The sequence below is a fragment of the Phyllobates terribilis genome, unplaced genomic scaffold (genome assembly GCF_046119375.1).
Source record: "Phyllobates terribilis strain yellow unplaced genomic scaffold, ASM4611937v1 Scaffold_4__5_contigs__length_816908805, whole genome shotgun sequence".
In the NCBI taxonomy this organism is placed as follows: domain Eukaryota; kingdom Metazoa; phylum Chordata; class Amphibia; order Anura; family Dendrobatidae; genus Phyllobates; species Phyllobates terribilis.
In genome coordinates, this window is record NW_027362764.1 from 8,433,111 (window position 1) to 8,453,966 (window position 20,856).

General features: G+C 48.1%; 1 protein-coding gene across 1 annotated transcript in view; it reads left to right on the forward strand.

Annotated features, from left to right (window-relative positions):
* Positions 1 to 5,906: 5,906 nt before the first annotated feature.
* Positions 5,907 to 20,856, forward strand: part of GBX1 (gastrulation brain homeobox 1) — a 94,950-nt gene continuing 80,000 nt past the window's right edge. The window contains exon 1 of the mRNA XM_073677114.1: positions 5,907 to 6,412. Within this exon, the coding sequence (XP_073533215.1) occupies positions 5,932 to 6,412 (481 nt within the window). The 5' untranslated portion in view covers positions 5,907 to 5,931. The remainder of the gene's footprint in view (positions 6,413 to 20,856) is intronic.

The window sequence follows — 20,856 nt, forward strand, 5'->3', positions numbered from 1 at the left end:
GCTCTCTTGTTCTGTCTCCGCCCACATCGAGGGTGGTCCCGGGGCAACTTTGTGATTGTCAGTTCCAGGGGCAGTTCTCTCACGCTGATGGACACTTCCAGCATCACAGTCTCTGCTGGTGGGGGCGGTTTACGCTTTTGGCGCCATTCTTCGACCTGGCCCACGATGGGAGGTGGCCTCTTGCCACCCTCTGGCACGCCCATAATGGCGTCCGCTCTTCCAAGGCGGGAAATCTTTGGAAATGGCGGGAATCGTCTCCCAGTGGCGGGAAACTCCATGGATGGCGGGAAAAAGCTGCAAATGGCGGACAACCGGCGGGAAACGACCTGTGATGGGGTCCGTTGGCGGGGACCCTCCGGAACCGGCGGGAGACTTCTTTTTGAGGTAACGGTGAACTTTTCTTCAGGCACGCAGTACCCGGTTGTTGCGGGCACGTAATCCTGCCGACTACGCCAAAGTTGACGCGCCCCCTGGGCCAGTGTTGTTTGGGGGATACCCGGATCCTGATCAGATGGGGGTTGTAGTCTCCGAGTGGCGGTGACCCGGTCCGTGCCCAGGGTGTCAAGCTCAGTGTGTGGCAGTCCTACAGATGTTACTGGATGTTCTTTAGTGTCGACTACGCCACCCGTTGATTTGCGGTCACTACGGCCGCCGCTGCAGCAGGGTCCGCTGAGGCTGGTGGTGTGTGTGCAGCTCAGGTAGTATAACCCCCAACGGGAGGGGTATAGCCTCAGGGGGTCAGTTGTAGAGGGTGGTGGTTGTGGTGGTGCAGTGAGGATGGTAATGACACTCAGAGTCGGGCTGTGCAGTTCAGGGTTTTTACTTACTGCTTTTGTTCTGGTCACTCCGGCCTTGAGTGACCGCCCGAGCCGTGCTGCGTCCACCAGGTCCTGGACTCGGCCAACCCCCAGGTGATTCTGGAGCGTGTTCCTGAGCTCCCTTTCTGACTTGTCCTTCTCTCTGGCCTTCCCCACCAGGGATCCACCTAAGTCCGGCTCCCTCGGGCCTCTTGTTGGTAAAACCCTTGTCTCTGGGTTCCCTGACCCTATTCTTGGTTTGCCTTCCGGGTGGATTTGGTGGGTGGTCGTGGCAGATCCTGCCCACGACCTCCGGTCTCTGGCTAAGGATTAGTGCCCTCCACCAGCTTGGGATCCTGTACCCTTGTGCCAACTCTTCACCCTCTGGTCTAATTTTGGGTTCTTGGAGTTCCCTCTTCTCCCCCTCTGGGTCCTTCTTTTCTCCTCTCTCTCACTCTCTTGGCCTTGGAGCTGGCTGAGCTGCTCTGCTTGTCGGACCAAACCTCTACAAAAGACCCTGTTCTAAGATGGTTCCCACCTTATATACTCCCTTTATGTGTGAGCTCAGGTGACCAGCACCCAATGAGCTCCTAGCTTTACCCAGACTGCTCCCCCTATCTGCCCCTACACTACTGGGATGTTCCACCCCCCTCCCACTCCAGCCAGGGACAGACACTGTCGTACCTGCACATAAACTGGTGGGAGTACCGTCGTTCTGTCCCCCGGAAATGGGATGTATGTAGTGCATGCAGCCTACTGAGCTCAGTTCCACACTCCATCCTTACCCGGGAGTGGAATATCACACCTCTGGCCTGAGGTGCAATACCCCTGTAGCAGCCGAATCCTCAGGGTGCTACATCTGCACTGTGTTTGGGGTCCTGTGGCTGCACTGTGTTTGGGGTCCTGTGTCTGCACTGTGTTTGGGGTCCTGTCTCTGCACTGTGTTTGGGGTCCTGTGGTTGCACTGTGTTTGGGGTCCTGTGGCTGCTCTGTGTTTGGGGTCCGGTGGTTGCACTGTGTTTGGGGTCCTGTGGTTGCACAGTGTTTGGGGTCCTGTGGCCGCTCTGGGCCCCGGTTTTCACCTCATGAAGACTTGTGGCCCCTGCACTGGTGATTTTGCTGAATTCCTCTGTTTATTGGATCCTATGGAGGGTCCTCTGTCCCTGTGTTTCTTCTGTCTGTGGCCATTCTGAGGAGCAGAGGGCCAGCAGAGACTTGTCAGTAATTACTGGGAGAATTAGCATCTCTGACCTCTGTGCTAATCAGTGAAGCCCCCTCTCCAGTAATCAGAGGGGACTGAATAGGGCTAATCAGAGGCAGGAAGACTGGAATCAGCCGTGAGACTATTAACATCTGCACTGCCACTGACAACGCCGGTGCACCAAGGGGTGAGAGCAGAGAGGTCACCGCCATCGAGCCTGAGCCGCAACGCAAGGGCCGCAGAACATGGTGCATCATGGGCTGTCACTAATGTCTCTGTATACTCTCAGCATTGGGTGTCGGCGTCTCTGCACTCTCTGTTGTGTGGAGGTCTCTGCACTCTCTGTTGTGTGGAGGTCTCTGCACTCTCTGTTGTGTGGAGGTCTCTGCACTCTCTGTCATGTCAGGGTCTCTGCACTCTCTGTCGTGTCGGGGTCTCTGCACTCTCTGTCGTGTCGGGGTCTCTGCACTCTCTGTCGTGTCGGGGTCTCTGCACTCTCTGTCGTGTCGGGGCCTCTGCACTCTCTGTCGTGTCGAGGCCTCTGCACTCTCTGTCGTGTCGAGGCCTCTGCACTCTCTGTCGTGTCGAGGCCTCTGCACTCTCTGTCGTGTCGAGGTCTCTGCACTCTCTGTCGTGTCGAGGTCTCTGCACTCTCTGTCGTGTCGAGGCCTCTGCACTCTCTGTCGTGTGGAGGTCTCTGCACTCTGTTGTGTGGAGGTCTCTGCACTCTCTGTTGTGTGGAGGTCTCTGCACTCTCTGTTGTGTGGAGGTCTCTGCACTCTCTGTTGTGTGGAGGTCTCTGCACTCTCTGTCGTGTGGAGGTCTCTGCACTCTCTGTCGTGTGGAGGTCTCTGCACTCTCTGTCGTGTGGAGGTCTCTGCACTCTCTGTTGTGTGGAGGTCTCTGCACTCTCTGTTGTGTCAGGGTTTCTGCACTCTCTGTTGTGTCAGGGTTTCTGCACTCTCTGTTGTGTCAGGGTTTCTGCACTCTCTGTTGTGTGGAGGTCTCTGCACTCTCTGTTGTGTCGGGGTCTCTGCACTCTCTGTTTTGTCGGGGTCTCTGCACTCTCTGTCGTGTCGGGGTCTCTGCACTCTCTGTTGTGTGGAGGTCTCTGCACTCTCTGTTGTGTCGGGGTCTCTGCACTCTCTGTTGTGTGGAGGTCTCTGCACTCTCTGTTGTGTGGAGGTCTCTGCACTCTCTGTTGTGTGGAGGTCTCTGCACTCTCTGTTGTGTGGAGGTCTCTGCACTCTCTGTCGTGTCGAGGTCTCTGCACTCTCTGTCGCGTCGGGGTCTCTGCACTCTCTGTCGCGTCGGGGTCTCTGCACTCTCTGTCGCGTCGAGGTCTCTGCACTCTCTGTCGCGTCGGGGGTCTCTGCACTCTCTGTCGCGTCGGGGTCTCTGCACTCTCTGTCGCGTCGGGGTCTCTGCACTCTCTGTCGTGTCGAGGTCTCTGCACTCTGCCTTGTTGGAAGCTTCTATCTCTGTCGAGGTCTCTGCACTCTGTTGTGTCGGGGGCTTCTACCTGTCGGGGTCTCTGCACTCTGTTGTGTCGGGGGCTTCTATCTCTGTTGGGTCTCTGCACTCTGTTGTGTCGGGGGCTTCTACCTGTCGGGGTCTCTGCACTCTGTTGTGCCAGGGGCTTCTACATGTCGGGGTCTCTGCGCTCTGTGGTGTCGGGGGCTTCTACCTGTTGGGGTCTCTGCACTCTTGTGTCGGGGGCTTCTACCTGTCGGGGTCTCTGCGCTCTGTTGTGTTGTGGGCTTCTACCTGTCGGGGTTTCTGCACTCTGTCGTGTCGAGGTCTCTGCAGTCTCTGTCGTGTCGAGGTCTTTGCACTCTCTGTTGTGTGGAGGTCTCTGCACTCTCTGTCGTGTCGGGGGTCTCTGCACTCTCTGTCGCGTCGGGGTCTCTGCACTCTCTGTCTCGTCGGGGTCTCTGCACTCTGTCGCGTCGAGGTCTCTCCACTCTCTGTCGCGTCGAGGTCTCTGCACTCTCTGTCGTGTTGGGGTCTCTGCACTCTCTGTCGCGTCGAGGTCTCTGCACTCTCTGTCGCGTCGAGGTCTCTGCACTCTCTGTCTCGTCGCGGTCTCTGCACTCTCTGTCGCGTCGAGGTCTCTGCACTCTCTGTCGCGTCGAGGTCTCTGCACTCTGTCGCGTCGGGGTCTCTGCACTCTGCCTTGTTGGAAGCTTCTATCTCTGTCGAGGTCTCTGCACTCTGTTGTGTCGGGGGCTTCTATCTGTCGGGGTCTCTGCGCTCTGTCGTGTCGGGGGCTTCTACCTGTCGGGGTCTCTGCGCTCTGTGGTCTCGGGGGCTTCTACCTGTCGGGGGCTCTGCACTCTGTCGTGTTGGGGGCTTCTACCTGTCGGGGTCTCTGCGCTCTGTCGTGTTGGGGGCTTCTACCTGTCGGGGTCTCTGCGCTCTGTTGTGTTGGGGGCTTCTACCTGTCGGGGTCTCTGCGCTCTGTTGTGTTGGGGGCTTCTACCTGTCGGGGTCTCTGCGCTCTGTCGTGTCGGGGTCTCTGCGCTCTGTCGTGTCAGGGGCTTCTACCTGTCGGGGGCTCTGCACTCTGTCGTGTCGGGGGCTTCTACCTGTCGGGGTCTCTGTGCTCTGTCGTGTCGGGGGCTTCTACCTGTCGGGGTCTCTGCGCTCTGTCGTGTCGGGGGCTTCTACCTGTCGGGGTCTCTGTGCTCTGTCATGTCGGGGGCTTCTACCTGTCGGGGTCTCTGCGCTCTGTCGTGTCGGGGGCTTCTACCTATCGGGGTCTCTGCGCTCTGTCGTGTCGGGGACTTCTACCTGTCGGGGACTCTGCACTCTGTCATGTCAGGGGCTTCTACCTGTCGGGGGCTCTGCACTCTGTCGTGTCGGGGGCTTCTACCTGTCGGGGTCTCTGTGCTCTGTCGTGTCGGGGGCTTCTACCTGTCGGGGTCTCTGCGCTCTGTCGTGTCGGGGGCTTCTACCTGTCGGGGTCTCTGTGCTCTGTCGTGTCGGGGGCTTCTACCTGTCAGGGTCTCTGCACTCTGTGGTCTCGGGGGCTTCTACCTATCGGGGTCTCTGCGCTCTGTCGTGTCGGGGACTTCTACCTGTCGGGGGCTCTGCACTCTGTCATGTCAGGGGCTTCTACCTGTCAGGGTCTCTGCGCTCTGTCGTGTCGGGGGCTTCTACCTGTCGGGGTCTCTGCGCTCTGTCGTGTCGGGGGCTTCTACCTGTCGGGGTCTCTGCGCTCTGTCGTGTCGGGGGCTTCTACCTATCGGGGTCTCTGCGCTCTGTCGTGTCGGGGACTTCTACCTGTCGGGGGCTCTGCACTCTGTCATGTCAGGGGCTTCTACCTGTCGGGGGCTCTGCACTCTGTCGTGTCGGGGGCTTCTACCTGTCGGGGTCTCTGTGCTCTGTCGTGTCGGGGGCTTCTACCTGTCGGGGTCTCTGCGCTCTGTCGTGTCGGGGGCTTCTACCTGTCGGGGGCTCTGCACTCTGTCATGTCGGGGTCTCTGCGCTCTGTCGTGTCGGGGTCTCTGCGCTCTGTCGTGTCGGGGGCTTCTACCTGTCGGGGGCTCTGCACTCTGTCGTGTCGGGGGCTTCTACCTGTCGGGGTCTCTGTGCTCTGTCGTGTCGGGGGCTTCTACCTGTCGGGGTCTCTGCGCTCTGTCGTGTCGGGGGCTTCTACCTGTCGGGGTCTCTGCGCTCTGTCGTGTCGGGGGCTTCTACCTGTCGGGGGCTCTGCACTCTGTCATGTCGGGGGCTTCTACCTGTCGGGGTCTCTGCGTTCTGTCGTGTCGGGGACTTCTACCTGTCGGGGTCTCTGCTCGCTTCCTACCCTCTCTGTGCCCCCTCCCTGGCACACATGCTGGCTGATGACAGGAGGGAGCGTGCAGGGAGGACAGAGGAGCGGAGCCTCCCCCACCATCACCCTCCCTGATGTGACACCGAGCCGCTCACATGCTGGCAGTCACTGCCACAGACAGAGACCTTTTGTATGTCTGCCCCATTACTGCCCACTGGAGGGCAACAAGGACAATGCATCGACCCAGTGGGATGGGCAGCACCTTCTCCATAGACTCTCTCATTGGGACCCCCGCAGTGAGACCTGGACCCGTCCTCTACACCGGCTACCCCATGTTCATGCCCTACAGACCTCTGGTGATCCCGCAGAGTTTGCCGCCCCTGACTCCCATGTCCTCATACTCTGAGCGCCTGAACACCACTTTTTGTGCCAATCTGGGGCAAGGGCTGCCCTCCATGGTGGCTCTGACCACTGCTCTTCCCAGCTTCAGAGAACTCCCCGATGGATTTTACACTCAGGAAACTCAGAGCGGATCCCCGAACTCTGCGGAAGGAAACAGAGAGCGAGAATCTCAGAAGACGGAGGAGAAAAGTCCTGAGCAAAGCGGCTACACGGAACCCTACCCCAACCTGGCTGGTAAGTGAGCGGGCAACAGGGACGTGAGCGGGCGACAGGGACGTGAGCGGGAGACAGGGACGTGAGCGGGCGACAGGGACGTGAGCGAGCGACAGGGACGTGAGCGGGCGATAAGGACGTGAGCGGGCGACAAGGACGTGAGCGGGCGACAAGGACGTGAGCGGGCGACAAGGACGTAAGCGGGCGACAGGGACATGAGCGGGCGAGAGGGACGTGAGCGAGCGACAGAGACGTGAGCGGGCGAGAGGGACGTGAGCGGGCGACAGAGACGTGAGTGGGCGATAAGGACGTGAGCGGGCGATAAGGACGTGAGCGGGCGATAAGGACGTGAGCGGGCGACAAGGACGTGAGCGGGCGACAAGGACGTGAGTAAGAATGCATGAAATAAACCCACATCATCACCAAGAGGTCATCAGATTCCAAGGTAAAGAGGAGATAACCGAGACAGGTGAGAGGAGACAGGCAACAGTCACACATCACCAAGAGACAGACCAAAGAGGGCGGCAGCGTCCCAGAAAACTGCCCGGCATGGGAAAAAGCAAGAGACAGGCGAGAGGCACACATGCAATAATCATTGGTCTGAATAGACAGTGAGGGTCAGCAATGAGACATCGAGGGTCAGCAATGAGACGGCGAGGGTCAGCAATGAGTCATCGAGGGTCAGCAATGAGACATCGAGGGTCAGCAATGAGACGGCGAGGGTCAGCAATGAGTCATCGAGGGTCAGCAATGAGACATCGAGGGTCAGCAATGAGACGGCGAGGGTCAGCAATGAGTCATCGAGGGTCAGCAATGAGACATCGAGGGTCAGCAATGAGACATCGAGGGTCAGCAATGAGACGGCGAGGGTCAGCAATGAGACGGCGATGGTCAGCAATGAGACATCGAGGGTCAGCAATGAGACATCGAGGGTCAGCAATGAGATGTTGAGGGTCAGCAATGAGACATTGAGGGTCAGCAATGAGACATGGCGGGTCAGCAATGAGACATTGAGGGTCAGCAATGAGACATGGAGGGTCAGCAATGAGACATGGAGGGTCAGCAATGAGACATTGAGGGTCAGCAATGAGACATTGAGGGTCAGCAATGAGACATCGAGGGTCATCAATGAGACATCGAGGGTCAGCAATGAGATGTTGAGGGTCAGCAATGAGACATTGAGGGTCAGCAATGAGACATGGAGGGTCAGCAATGAGACATTGAGGGTCAGCAATGAGACATGGAGGGTCAGCAATGAGACATTGAGGGTCAGCAATGAGACATTGAGGGTCAGCAATGAGACATGGAGGGTCAGCAATGAGACATGGAGGGTCAGCAATGAGACATTGAGGGTCAGCAATGAGACATTGAGGGTCAGCAGTGAGTCATCGAGGGTCAGCAATGAGACATCGAGGGTCAGCAATGAGACATCGAGGGTCAGCAATGAGACATCGAGGGTCATCAATGAGACATCGAGGGTCAGCAATGAGATGTTGAGGGTCAGCAATGAGACATTGAGGGTCAGCAATGAGACATGGAGGGTCAGCAATGAGACATTGAGGGTCAGCAATGAGACATGGAGGGTCAGCAATGAGACATTGAGGGTCAGCAATGAGACATTGAGGGTCAGCAATGAGACATGGAGGGTCAGCAATGAGACATGGAGGGTCAGCAATGAGACATTGAGGGTCAGCAATGAGACATTGAGGGTCAGCAGTGAGTCATCGAGGGTCAGCAATGAGACATCGAGGGTCAGCAATGAGACATCGAGGGTCAGCAATGAGACATCGAGGGTCATCAATGAGACATCGAGGGTCAGCAATGAGATGTTGAGGGTCAGCAATGAGACATTGAGGGTCAGCAATGAGACATGGAGGGTCAGCAATGAGACATTGAGGGTCAGCAATGAGACATCGAGGGTCAGCAATGAGACATCGAGGGTCAGCAATGAGACATCGAGGGTCATCAATGAGACATCGAGGGTCAGCAATGAGATGTTGAGGGTCAGCAATGAGACATTGAGGGTCAGCAATGAGACATGGAGGGTCAGCAATGAGACATTGAGGGTCAGCAATGAGACATTGAGGGTCAGCAATGAGACATGGAGGGTCAGCAATGAGACATGGAGGGTCAGCAATGAGACATGGAGGATCAGCAATGAGACATGGAGGGTCAGCAATGAGACATGGAGGGTCAGCAATGAGACATGGAGGGTCAGCAATGAGACATGGAGGGTCAGCAATGAGATCGTAAGGGCCACACATAAGGCAGGGTTCACACTTTGCTGATCTGCTGTAGTAAATCAGATGACGGGGGGCAGAATGTGTCCAGGGTGATGCGGGCTGTGAGCGCAGCGGCTCCCCTGCCTGTCGTGTCACCGCAGCAGCACTGTGACATCTGAAGACATTCGCAGCGCTCCCACTGCACAATCAGGAGGGAAATCTGCATTAATTGGACTGAATTTCAGCACATTAAATTGCAAAAACGAAGATGAAAATCCTCTCCGTCCAAGTCTGAGTTTGTTGGGTTTTTTTTCAGTATAGGGTGAGTATCCAACATTTGAAGTGTCAGATACATAATAATCAGTGAGCTGGGGGTCAGCCGCATGATGTGACCCTTAAAATTTACTGAAAAAAAATATAAACACAACACTTTTGTTTTTCTCCCATTTTTCATGAGCTGAAATCAAAGATCTCAGACTTTTTCTATGGGCACAAAAGGTATTTTTCCCTCAGATGATGATCAGACACATGATTATTACACAGGTGTGACATATCCATATACTGATCAGACACATAATTATTGCACAGATGTGACATATCCAGATACTGATCAGACACATGATTATTACACAGGTGTGACATATCCAGATGCTGATCAGACACATGATTATTGCACAGATGTGGCATATCCATATACTGATCAGACACATGATTATTACACAGGTGTGACATATCCAGATGATGATCAGACACATGATTATTACACAGGTGTGACATAGCCAGATACTGATCAGACACATGATTATTGCACAGGTGTGACATATCCAGATGCTGATCAGACACATGATTATTACACAGGTGTGACATATCCAGATGCTGATCAGACACATGATTATTACACAGGTGTGACATATCCAGATACTGATCAGACACATGATTATTACACAGGTGTGACATATCCAGATACTGATCAGACACATGATTATTGCACAGGTGTGACATATCCAGATGATGATCAGAAACATGATTATTGCACAGGTGTGACATATCCAGATACTGATCAGACACATGATTATTGCACAGGTGTGACATATCCAGATACTGATCAGACACATGATTATTACACAGGTGTGACATATCCAGATACTGATCAGACACCTGATTATTACACAGGTGTGACATATCCAGATACTGATCAGACACATGATTATTACACAGGTGTGGCATATCCAGATACTGATCAGACACATGATTATTACACAGGTGTGACATATCCAGATACTGATCAGACACATGATTATTGCACAGATGTGACATATCCAGATACTGATCAGACACATGATTATTACACAGGTGTGACATATCCAGATACTGATCAGACACATGATTATTGCACAGGTGTGACATATCCAGATGATGATCAGACACATGATTATTGCACAGGTGTGACATATCCAGATGATGATCAGACACATGATTATTACACAGGTGTGACATATCCAGATACTGATCAGACACATGATTATTACACAGGTGTGACATATCCAGATACTGATCAGACACATGATTATTACACAGGTGTGACATATCCAGATACTGATCAGACACATGATTATTGCACAGGTGTGGCATATCCAGATACTGATCAGACACATGATTATTGCACAGGTGTGACATATCCAGATGATGATCAGACACATGATTATTACACAGGTGTGACATATCCAGATACTGATCAGACACATGATTATTGCACAGGTGTGACATATCCAGATGATGATCAGACACATGATTATTGCACAGGTGTGACATATCCAGATGCTGATCAGACACATGATTATTGCACAGGTGTGACATATCCAGATGATGATCAGACACATGATTGTTACACAGGTGTGACATATCCAGATGATGATCAGACACATGATTATTACACAGGTGTGACATATCCAGATGATGATCAGACACATGATTATTACACAGGTGTGACATATCCAGATACTTATCAGACACATGATTATTACACAGGTGTCACATATCCATATACTGATCAGACACATGATTATTGCACAGGTGTGACATATCCAGATGATGATCAGACACATGATTATTACACAGGTGTGACATATCCATATACTGATCAGACACATGATTATTACACAGGTGTGACATATCCAGATGATGATCAGACACATGATTATTACACAGGTGTGACATATCCAGATGATGATCAGACACATGATTATTACACAGGTGTGACATATCCAGATGATGATCAGACACATGATCATTACACAGGTGTGACATATCCAGATACTTATCAGACACATGATTATTACACAGGTGTCACATATCCATATACTGATCAGACACATGATTATTGCACAGGTGTGACATATCCAGATGATGATCAGACACATGATTATTACACAGGTGCGACATATCCATATACTGATCAGACACATGATTATTACACAGGTGTGACATATCCAGATACTGATCAGACACATGATTATTACACAGGTGTGGCATATCCAGATGATGATCAGACACATGATTATTACACAGGTGTGACATATCCAGATGATGATCAGACACATGATTATTACACAGGTGTGACATATCCAGATACTGATCAGACACATGATTATTGCACAGGTGTGGCATATCCAGATACTGATCAGACACATGATTATTGCACAGGTGTGACATATCCAGATGATGATCAGACACATGATTATTACACAGGTGTGACATATCCAGATACTGATCAGACACATGATTATTGCACAGGTGTGACATATCCAGATGATGATCAGACACATGATTATTGCACAGGTGTGACATATCCAGATGCTGATCAGACACATGATTATTGCACAGGTGTGACATATCCAGATGATGATCAGACACATGATTATTACACAGGTGTGACATATCCAGATGATGATCAGACACATGATTATTACACAGGTGTGGCATATCCATATACTGATCAGACACATGATTATTACACAGGTGTGGCATATCCAGATGATGATCAGACACATGATTATTACACAGGTGTGACATATCCAGATGATGATCAGACACATGATTATTACACAGGTGTGACATATCCAGATGATGATCAGACACATGATTATTACACAGGTGTGACATATCAAGATACTGATCAGACACATGATTATTGCACAGGTGTGACATATCCAGATGATGATCAGACACATGATTATTACACAGGTGTGACATATCCAGATGATGATCAGACACATGATTATTACACAGGTGTGACATATCCAGATGATGATCAGACACATGATTATTACACAGGTGTGACATATCCAGATGATGATCAGACACATGATTATTACACAGGTGTGACATATCCAGATGATGATCAGACACATGATTATTACACAGGTGTGGCATATCCATATACTGATCAGACACATGATTATTACACAGGTGTGGCATATCCAGATGATGATCAGACACATGATTATTACACAGGTGTGACATATCCAGATGATGATCAGACACATGATTATTACACAGGTGTGACATATCCATATACTGATCAGACACATGATTATTGCACAGGTGTGACATATCCAGATACTGATCAGACACATGATTATTACACAGGTGTGACATATCCAGATGATGATCAGACACATGATTATTACACAGGTGTGACATATCCAGATACTGATCAGACACATGATTATTGCACAGGTGTGACATATCCAGATGATGATCAGACACATGATTATTACACAGGTGTGACATATCCAGATGATGATCAGACACATGATTATTACACAGGTGTGACATATCCAGATGATGATCAGACACATGATTATTACACAGGTGTGACATATCCAGGTGCTGATCAGACACATGATTATTACACAGGTGTGACATATCCAGATACTGATCAGACACATGATTATTACACAGGTGTGACATATCCAGATACTGATCAGACACATGATTATTACACAGGTGTGACATATCCAGATACTGATCAGACACATGATTATTACACAGGTGTGACATATCCAGGTGCTGATCAGACACATGATTATTACACAGGTGTGACATATCCAGATACTGATCAGACACATGATTATTGCACAGGTGTGACATATCCAGATGATGATCAGACACATGATTATTGCACAGGTGTGACATATCCAGATGATGATCAGACACATGATTATTACACAGGTGTGACATATCCAGATGCTGATTAGACACATGATTATTACACAGGTGTGACATATCCAGATGCTGATCAGACACATGATTATTACACAGGTGTGACATATCCAGATACTGATCAGACACATGATTATTGCACAGGTGTGACATATCCAGATGATGATCAGACACATGATTATTACACAGGTGTGACATATCCAGATGATGATCAGACACATGATTATTACACAGGTGTGACATATCCAGATGATGATCAGACACATGATTATTACACAGGTGTGACATATCCAGATGATGATCAGACACATGATTATTACACAGGTGTGACATATCCAGATGATGATCAGACACATGATTATTACACAGGTGTGGCATATCCATATACTGATCAGACACATGATTATTACACAGGTGTGGCATATCCAGATGATGATCAGACACATGATTATTACACAGGTGTGACATATCCAGATGATGATCAGACACATGATTATTACACAGGTGTGACATATCCATATACTGATCAGACACATGATTATTGCACAGGTGTGACATATCCAGATGATGATCAGACACATGATTATTACACAGGTGTGACATATCCAGATACTGATCAGACACATGATTATTGCACAGGTGTGACATATCCAGATGATGATCAGACACATGATTATTACACAGGTGTGACATATCCAGATGATGATCAGACACATGATTATTACACAGGTGTGACATATCCAGATGATGATCAGACACATGATTATTACACAGGTGTGACATATCCAGGTGCTGATCAGACACATGATTATTACACAGGTGTGACATATCCAGATACTGATCAGACACATGATTATTACACAGGTGTGACATATCCAGGTGCTGATCAGACACATGATTATTACACAGGTGTGACATATCCAGATACTGATCAGACACATGATTATTACACAGGTGTGACATATCCAGATACTGATCAGACACATGATTATTACACAGGTGTGACATATCCAGGTGCTGATCAGACACATGATTATTACACAGGTGTGACATATCCAGATACTGATCAGACACATGATTATTGCACAGGTGTGACATATCCAGATGATGATCAGACACATGAATATTGCACAGGTGTGACATATCCAGATGATGATCAGACACATGATTATTACACAGGTGTGACATATCCAGATGCTGATTAGACACATGATTATTACACAGGTGTGACATATCCAGATACTGATCAGACACATGATTATTGCACAGGTGTGACATATCCAGATGATGATCAGACACATGATTATTACACAGGTGTGACATATCCAGATACTGATCAGACACATGATTATTGCACAGGTGTGACATATCAAGATACTGATCAGACACATGATTATTACACAGGTGTGACATATCCAGATGCTGATCAGACACATGATTATTACACAGGTGTGACATATCCAGATGCTGATCAGACACATGATTATTACACAGGTGTGACATATCCAGATGCTGATTAGACACATGATTATTACACAGGTGTGACATATCCAGATGATGATCAGACACATGATTATTACACAGGTGTGACATATCCAGATACTGATCAGACACATGATTATTGCACAGGTGTGACATATCAAGATACTGATCAGACACATGATTATTACACAGGTGTGACATATCCAGATGCTGATCAGACACGTGATTATTACACAGGTGTGACATATCCAACTGCTGATCAGACACGTGATTATTACACAGGAGTGACATATCCAGATGATGATCAGACACATGATTATTACACCGGTGTGACATATCCAGATACTGATCAGACACATGATTATTACACAGGTGTGACATATCCAGATACTGATCAGACACATGATTATTGCACAGGTGTGACATATCCAGATGATGATCAGACACATGATTATTACACAGGTGTGACATATCCAGATGATGATCAGACACATGATTATTGCACAGGTGTGGCATATCCAGGTGCTGATCAGACACATGATTATTACACAGGTGTGACATATCCAGATACTGATCAGACACATGATTATTACACAGGTGTGACATATCCAGATACTGATCAGACACATGATTATTGCACAGGTGTGACATATCCAGATGATGATCAGACACATGATTATTACACAGGTGTGACATATCCAGATGATGATCAGACACATGATTATTACACAGGTGTGACATATCCAGATGCTGATCAGACACGTGATTATTACACAGGTGTGACATATCCAGATACTGATCAGACACATGATTATTACACAGGTGTGACATATCCAGGTGCTGATCAGACACATGATTATTGCACAGGTGTGACATATCCAGATGCTGATCAGACACATGATTATTGCACAGGTGTGACATATCCAGATACTGATCAGACACGTGATTATTACACAGGTGTGACATATCCAGGTGCTGATCAGACACGTGATTATTACACAGGTGTGACATATCCAGATGATGATCAGACACATGATTATTGCACAGGTGTGACATATCCAGATGCTGATCAGACACGTGATTATTACACAGGTGTGACATATCCAGGTGCTGATCAGACACGTGATTATTACACAGGTGTGACATATCCAGATGATGATCAGACACATGATTATTCCACAGGTGTGACATATCCAGATGCTGATCAGACACATGATTATTGCACAGGTGTGACATATCCAGATACTGATCAGACACATGATTATTACACAGGTGTGACATATCCAGATACTGATCAGACACATGATTATTACACAGGTGTGACATATCCAGATACTGATCAGACACATGATTATTGCACAGGTGTGACATATCCAGATACTGATCAGACACATGATTATTACACAGGTGTGACATATCCAGATACTGATCAGACACATGATTATTACACAGGTGTGACATATCCAGATACTGTAGCATACCTGGCGGCGTTCTTGCATGGTGTTCCATCTCTCATCATGCAAGATCGCAAACTTCATCTCCCGCCCAGCTTCCCGGTCTGGCTTCTTTCCTTGTGCTCTGCTCTGCTCCACTTTGGCTGCATAGGGCGACGCCCGCTGAACTTCCTGTTTCTTGTACCTGCTGCGGACACGCCCCTGTTGCACCTTCAGCCTATTGCTGTCCATCTTTGGGTATTTATACCACCTTCTTCCTCAAGATGGCGCCTGAGCATTGTGTCCTGTCAGTTGGCTTTTTGTCTCTGACGTGCCAGGTCCTATCCTGTTTTCCTGCCTGTTCTCCAGTTCTGTGTCTGAACTGTGGTCTGTTCTTGTGAACACGCTTCTAGCCTGTTCTTTCGCCTTTTAGGGGCTGTATTCCTAGATCTGCCTGTCTGTGCCTTGCGGTATCTGTTCCCGTCTGAACAGAGTCCTGTTTGTGTCCCAGCCTTGCTGTATTTGTTCCCGTTCCTCTGTTTCCAGTTGTCTGTGCCTTGCGGTATCTGTTCCCGTCTGAACAGAGTCCTGTTTGTGTCCCAGCCTTGCTGTATTTGTTCCCGTTCCTCGGTTCCTAGTTGTCTGTGCCTCGTTTCTACTTTAGCCTTTTCTCCCTTTTCCCTCTTTGTCTGTTTTCTGCGTCTTTCTGCAGAGTCTGAACTTGCTCCTAAATTCCTTCTCGTCGTCTCTGTACCTCTGTTGTGAATTTAGTGTACGCTCGCTACTTCTTTGTAAGTACTGTGTGTGCTTCTGGTTCTGCCTTTCCTTCTCCGTCTGTTCTTTGTGAACAGAGTCCTATCCCCCTGCCTTGTCTGCCGCTCTGCGGTTTCCGCTCTGTTCCCGCCTTGTTTGCCGCTCTGCGGTTTCCGCTCTGCTCCTGCCTTGTTTGCCGCTCTGCGGTTTCCGCTCTGCTGCGGCCTTCTTAGCCGCTTTGCGGTTTCCACTCTGCTCTTGCTTTGCTTGCCGCTCCTGCGGTTTCTGCTCTGCATCTGCTCGCTGCTCCGGCAGTCCTGTCCTGCTCTGCTTCTGCTCGCTGCTCCGGCAGTCCCGTCCTGTTCTGCATCTGCTCGCTGCTCTGGCAGTCCTGTCCTGCTCTGCTCTTGCCCACCGCTTCGGGCGTTCCCTCTCTGCTGTGTTTGGCTACCGCATCTGCGGTTCTGTTTCTGTGACCCAGTCTGTACTGGGTCTTGTCCTCTCTGTGCTCCAGCCCGTCCTTTCTGCCAGTACCTCCCTGCCTGCATACTCGCCTGTATCCACCCGTCTGCATACCTGCCGTGTTCGCTTATATCCAAAAGTCTGAGCCAGCCTAACCTGCCTATTCCAGTAATCCCTGTGTGGGTCAACCCCCGTGTCCGGAGTTTGACCTGGAGTAGCACCTGGTCCCTCTGCCCGGTTTCTCCCTGGTGCACTGGCGTCGTATACCGTCGTGCCACCTTGGTCGGATCGGCCAGATACTTAGTCACGCCCCTCCAGGCACTCTCCGGTTCATGGTCCAGTGGAACCACTTCTCCCGCACACGCCAGTCAGTCCGGGCGTGTGCATAACAGATGCTGATCAGACACATGATTATTACACAGGTGTGACATATCCAGATACTGATCAGACACATGATTATTACACAGGTGTGACATATCCAGATACTGATCAGACACATGATTATTACACCGGTGTGACATATCCAGATACTGATCAGACACATGATTATTACACAGGTGTGACATATCCAGATACTGATCAGACACATGATTATTACACAGGTGTGACATATCCAGATACTGATCAGACACGTGATTATTACACAGGTGTGACATATCCAGATGCTGATCAGACACGTGATTATTACACAGGTGTGACATATCCAGATACTGATCAGACACATGATTATTACACAGGTGTGACATATCCAGATACTGATCAGACACATGATTATTACACAGGTGTGACATATCCAGATACTGATCAGACACGTGATTATTACACAGGTGTGACATATCCAGATGCTGATCAGACACGTGATTATTACACAGGTGTGACATATCCAGATACTGATCAGACACATGATTATTACACAGGTGTGACATATCCAGATACTGATCAGACACATGATTATTACACAGGTGTGACATATCCAGATGCTGATCAGACACATGATTATTACACAGGTGTGACATATCCAGGTGCTGATCAGACACATGATTATTGCACAGGTGTGACATATCCAGATGATGATCAGACACATGATTATTACACAGGTGTGACATATCCAGATACTGATCAGACGCATGATTATTACACAGGTGTGGCATATCCAGATGCTGATCAGACACATGATTATTACACAGGTGTGACATATCCAGGTGCTGATCAGACACATGATTATTGCACAGGTGTGACATATCCAGATGATGATCAGACACATGATTATTACACAGGTGTGACATATCCAGATACTGATCAGACACATGATTATTACACAGATGTGACATATCCAGATACTGATCAGACACATGATTATTACACAGGTGTGACATATCCAGATACTGATCAGACACATGATTATTACACAGGTGTGACATATCCAGATACTGATCAGACACATGATTATTACACCGGTGTGACATAGCCAGATACTGATCAGACACATGATTATTGCACAGGTGTGACATATCCAGATACTGATCAGACACATGATTATTGCACAGGTGTGACATATCCAGATGCTGATTAGACACATGATTATTACACAGGTGTGACATATCCAGATGCTGATCAGACACGTGATTATTACACAGGTGTGACATATCCAGATGACGATCAGACACATGATTATTACACAGGTGTGACATATCCAGATACTGATCAGACACATGATTATTACACAGGTGTGACATATCCAGATACTGATCAGACACATGATTATTACACAGGTGTGACATATCCAGATGATGATCAGACACATGATTATTGCACAGGTGTGACATATCCAGATACTGATCAGACACATGATTATTACACAGGTGTGACATATCCAGATACTGATCAGACACATGATTATTACACAGGTGTGACATATCCAGATACTGATCAGACACATGATTATTACACCGGTGTGACATATCCAGATACTGATCAGACACATGATTATTGCACAGGTGTAACATATCCAGATACTGATCAGACACATGATTATTACACAGGTGTGACATATGCAGATGATGATCAGACACATGATTATTACACAGGTGTGACATATCCAGATGATGATCAGACACATGAAAATTGCACAGGTGTGACATATCCAGATGATGATCAGACACATGATTATTACATAGGTGTGACATATCCAGGTGCTGATCAGACACATAATTATTGCACAGGTGTGACATATCCAGGTGCTGATCAGACACATGATTATTGCACAGGTGTGACATATCCAGATACTGATCAGACACATGATTATTGCACAGGTGTGACATATCCAGATGATGATCAGACACATGATTATTGCACAGGTGTGACATATCCAGATACTGATCAGACACATGATTATTACACAGGTGTGACATATCCAGATGCTGATCAGACACATGATTGTTGCACAGGTGTGACATATCCAGATACTGATCAGACACATGATTATTACACAGGTGTGACATATCCAGATGCTGATCAGACACATGATTATTGCACAGGTGTGACATATCCAGGTGATGATCAGACACATGATTATTGCACAGGTGTGACATATCCAGATGATGATCAGACACATGATTATTACACAGGTGTGACATATCCAGATGATGATCAGACACATGATTATTGCACAGGTGTGACATATCCAGATGATGATCAGACACATGATTATTACACAGGTGTGACATATCCAGATGATGATCAGACACATGATTATTACACAGGTGTGACATATCCAGATGATGATCAGACACATGATTATTACACAGGTGTGACATATCCAGATACTGATCAGACACATGATTATTACACAGGTGTGACATATCCAGGTGCTGATCAGACACATTATTATTGCACAGGTGTGACATATCCAGATGATGATCAGACACATGATTATTACACAGGTGTGACATATCCAGATGATGATCAGACACATGATTATTGCACAGGTGTGACATATCCAGATGATGATCAGACACATGATTATTACACAGGTGTGACATATCCAGATGATGATCAGACACATGATTATTACACAGGTGTGACATATCCAGATGATGATCAGACACATGATTATTACACAGGTGTGACATATCCAGATACTGATCAGACACATGATTATTACACAGGTGTGACATATCCAGATGATGATCAGACACATGATTATTGCACAGGTGTGACATATCCAGATGATGATCAGACACATGATTATTACACAGGTGTGACATATCCAGATGATGATCAGACACATGATTATTGCACAGGTGTGACATATCCAGATACTGATCAGACACATGATTATTACACAGGTGGGAAATATCCAGATGATGATCAGACACATGATTATTACACAGGTGTGACATATCCAGATACTGATCAGACACATGATTATTACACAGGTGTGACATATCCAGATACTGATTAGACACATGATTATTACACAGGTGTGACATATCCAGGTGCTGATCAGACACATGATTATTGCACAGGTGTGACATATCCAGGTGCTGATCAGACACATTATTATTGCACAGCTGTGACATATCCAGGTGCTGATCAGACACATGATTATTGCACAGCTGTGACATATCCAGATACTGATCAGACACATGATTATTGCACAGGTGTGACATATCCAGGTGCTGATCAGACACATGATTATTGCACAGGTGTGGCATCTCCAGATGATGATCAAACACATGATTATTGCACAGGTGTGACATATCCAGATGATGATCAGACACATGATTATTGCACATGTGTGACATATCCAGATACTGATCAGACACATGATTATTGCACAGGTGTGACATATCCAGATGATGATCAGACACATGAGTATTACACAGGT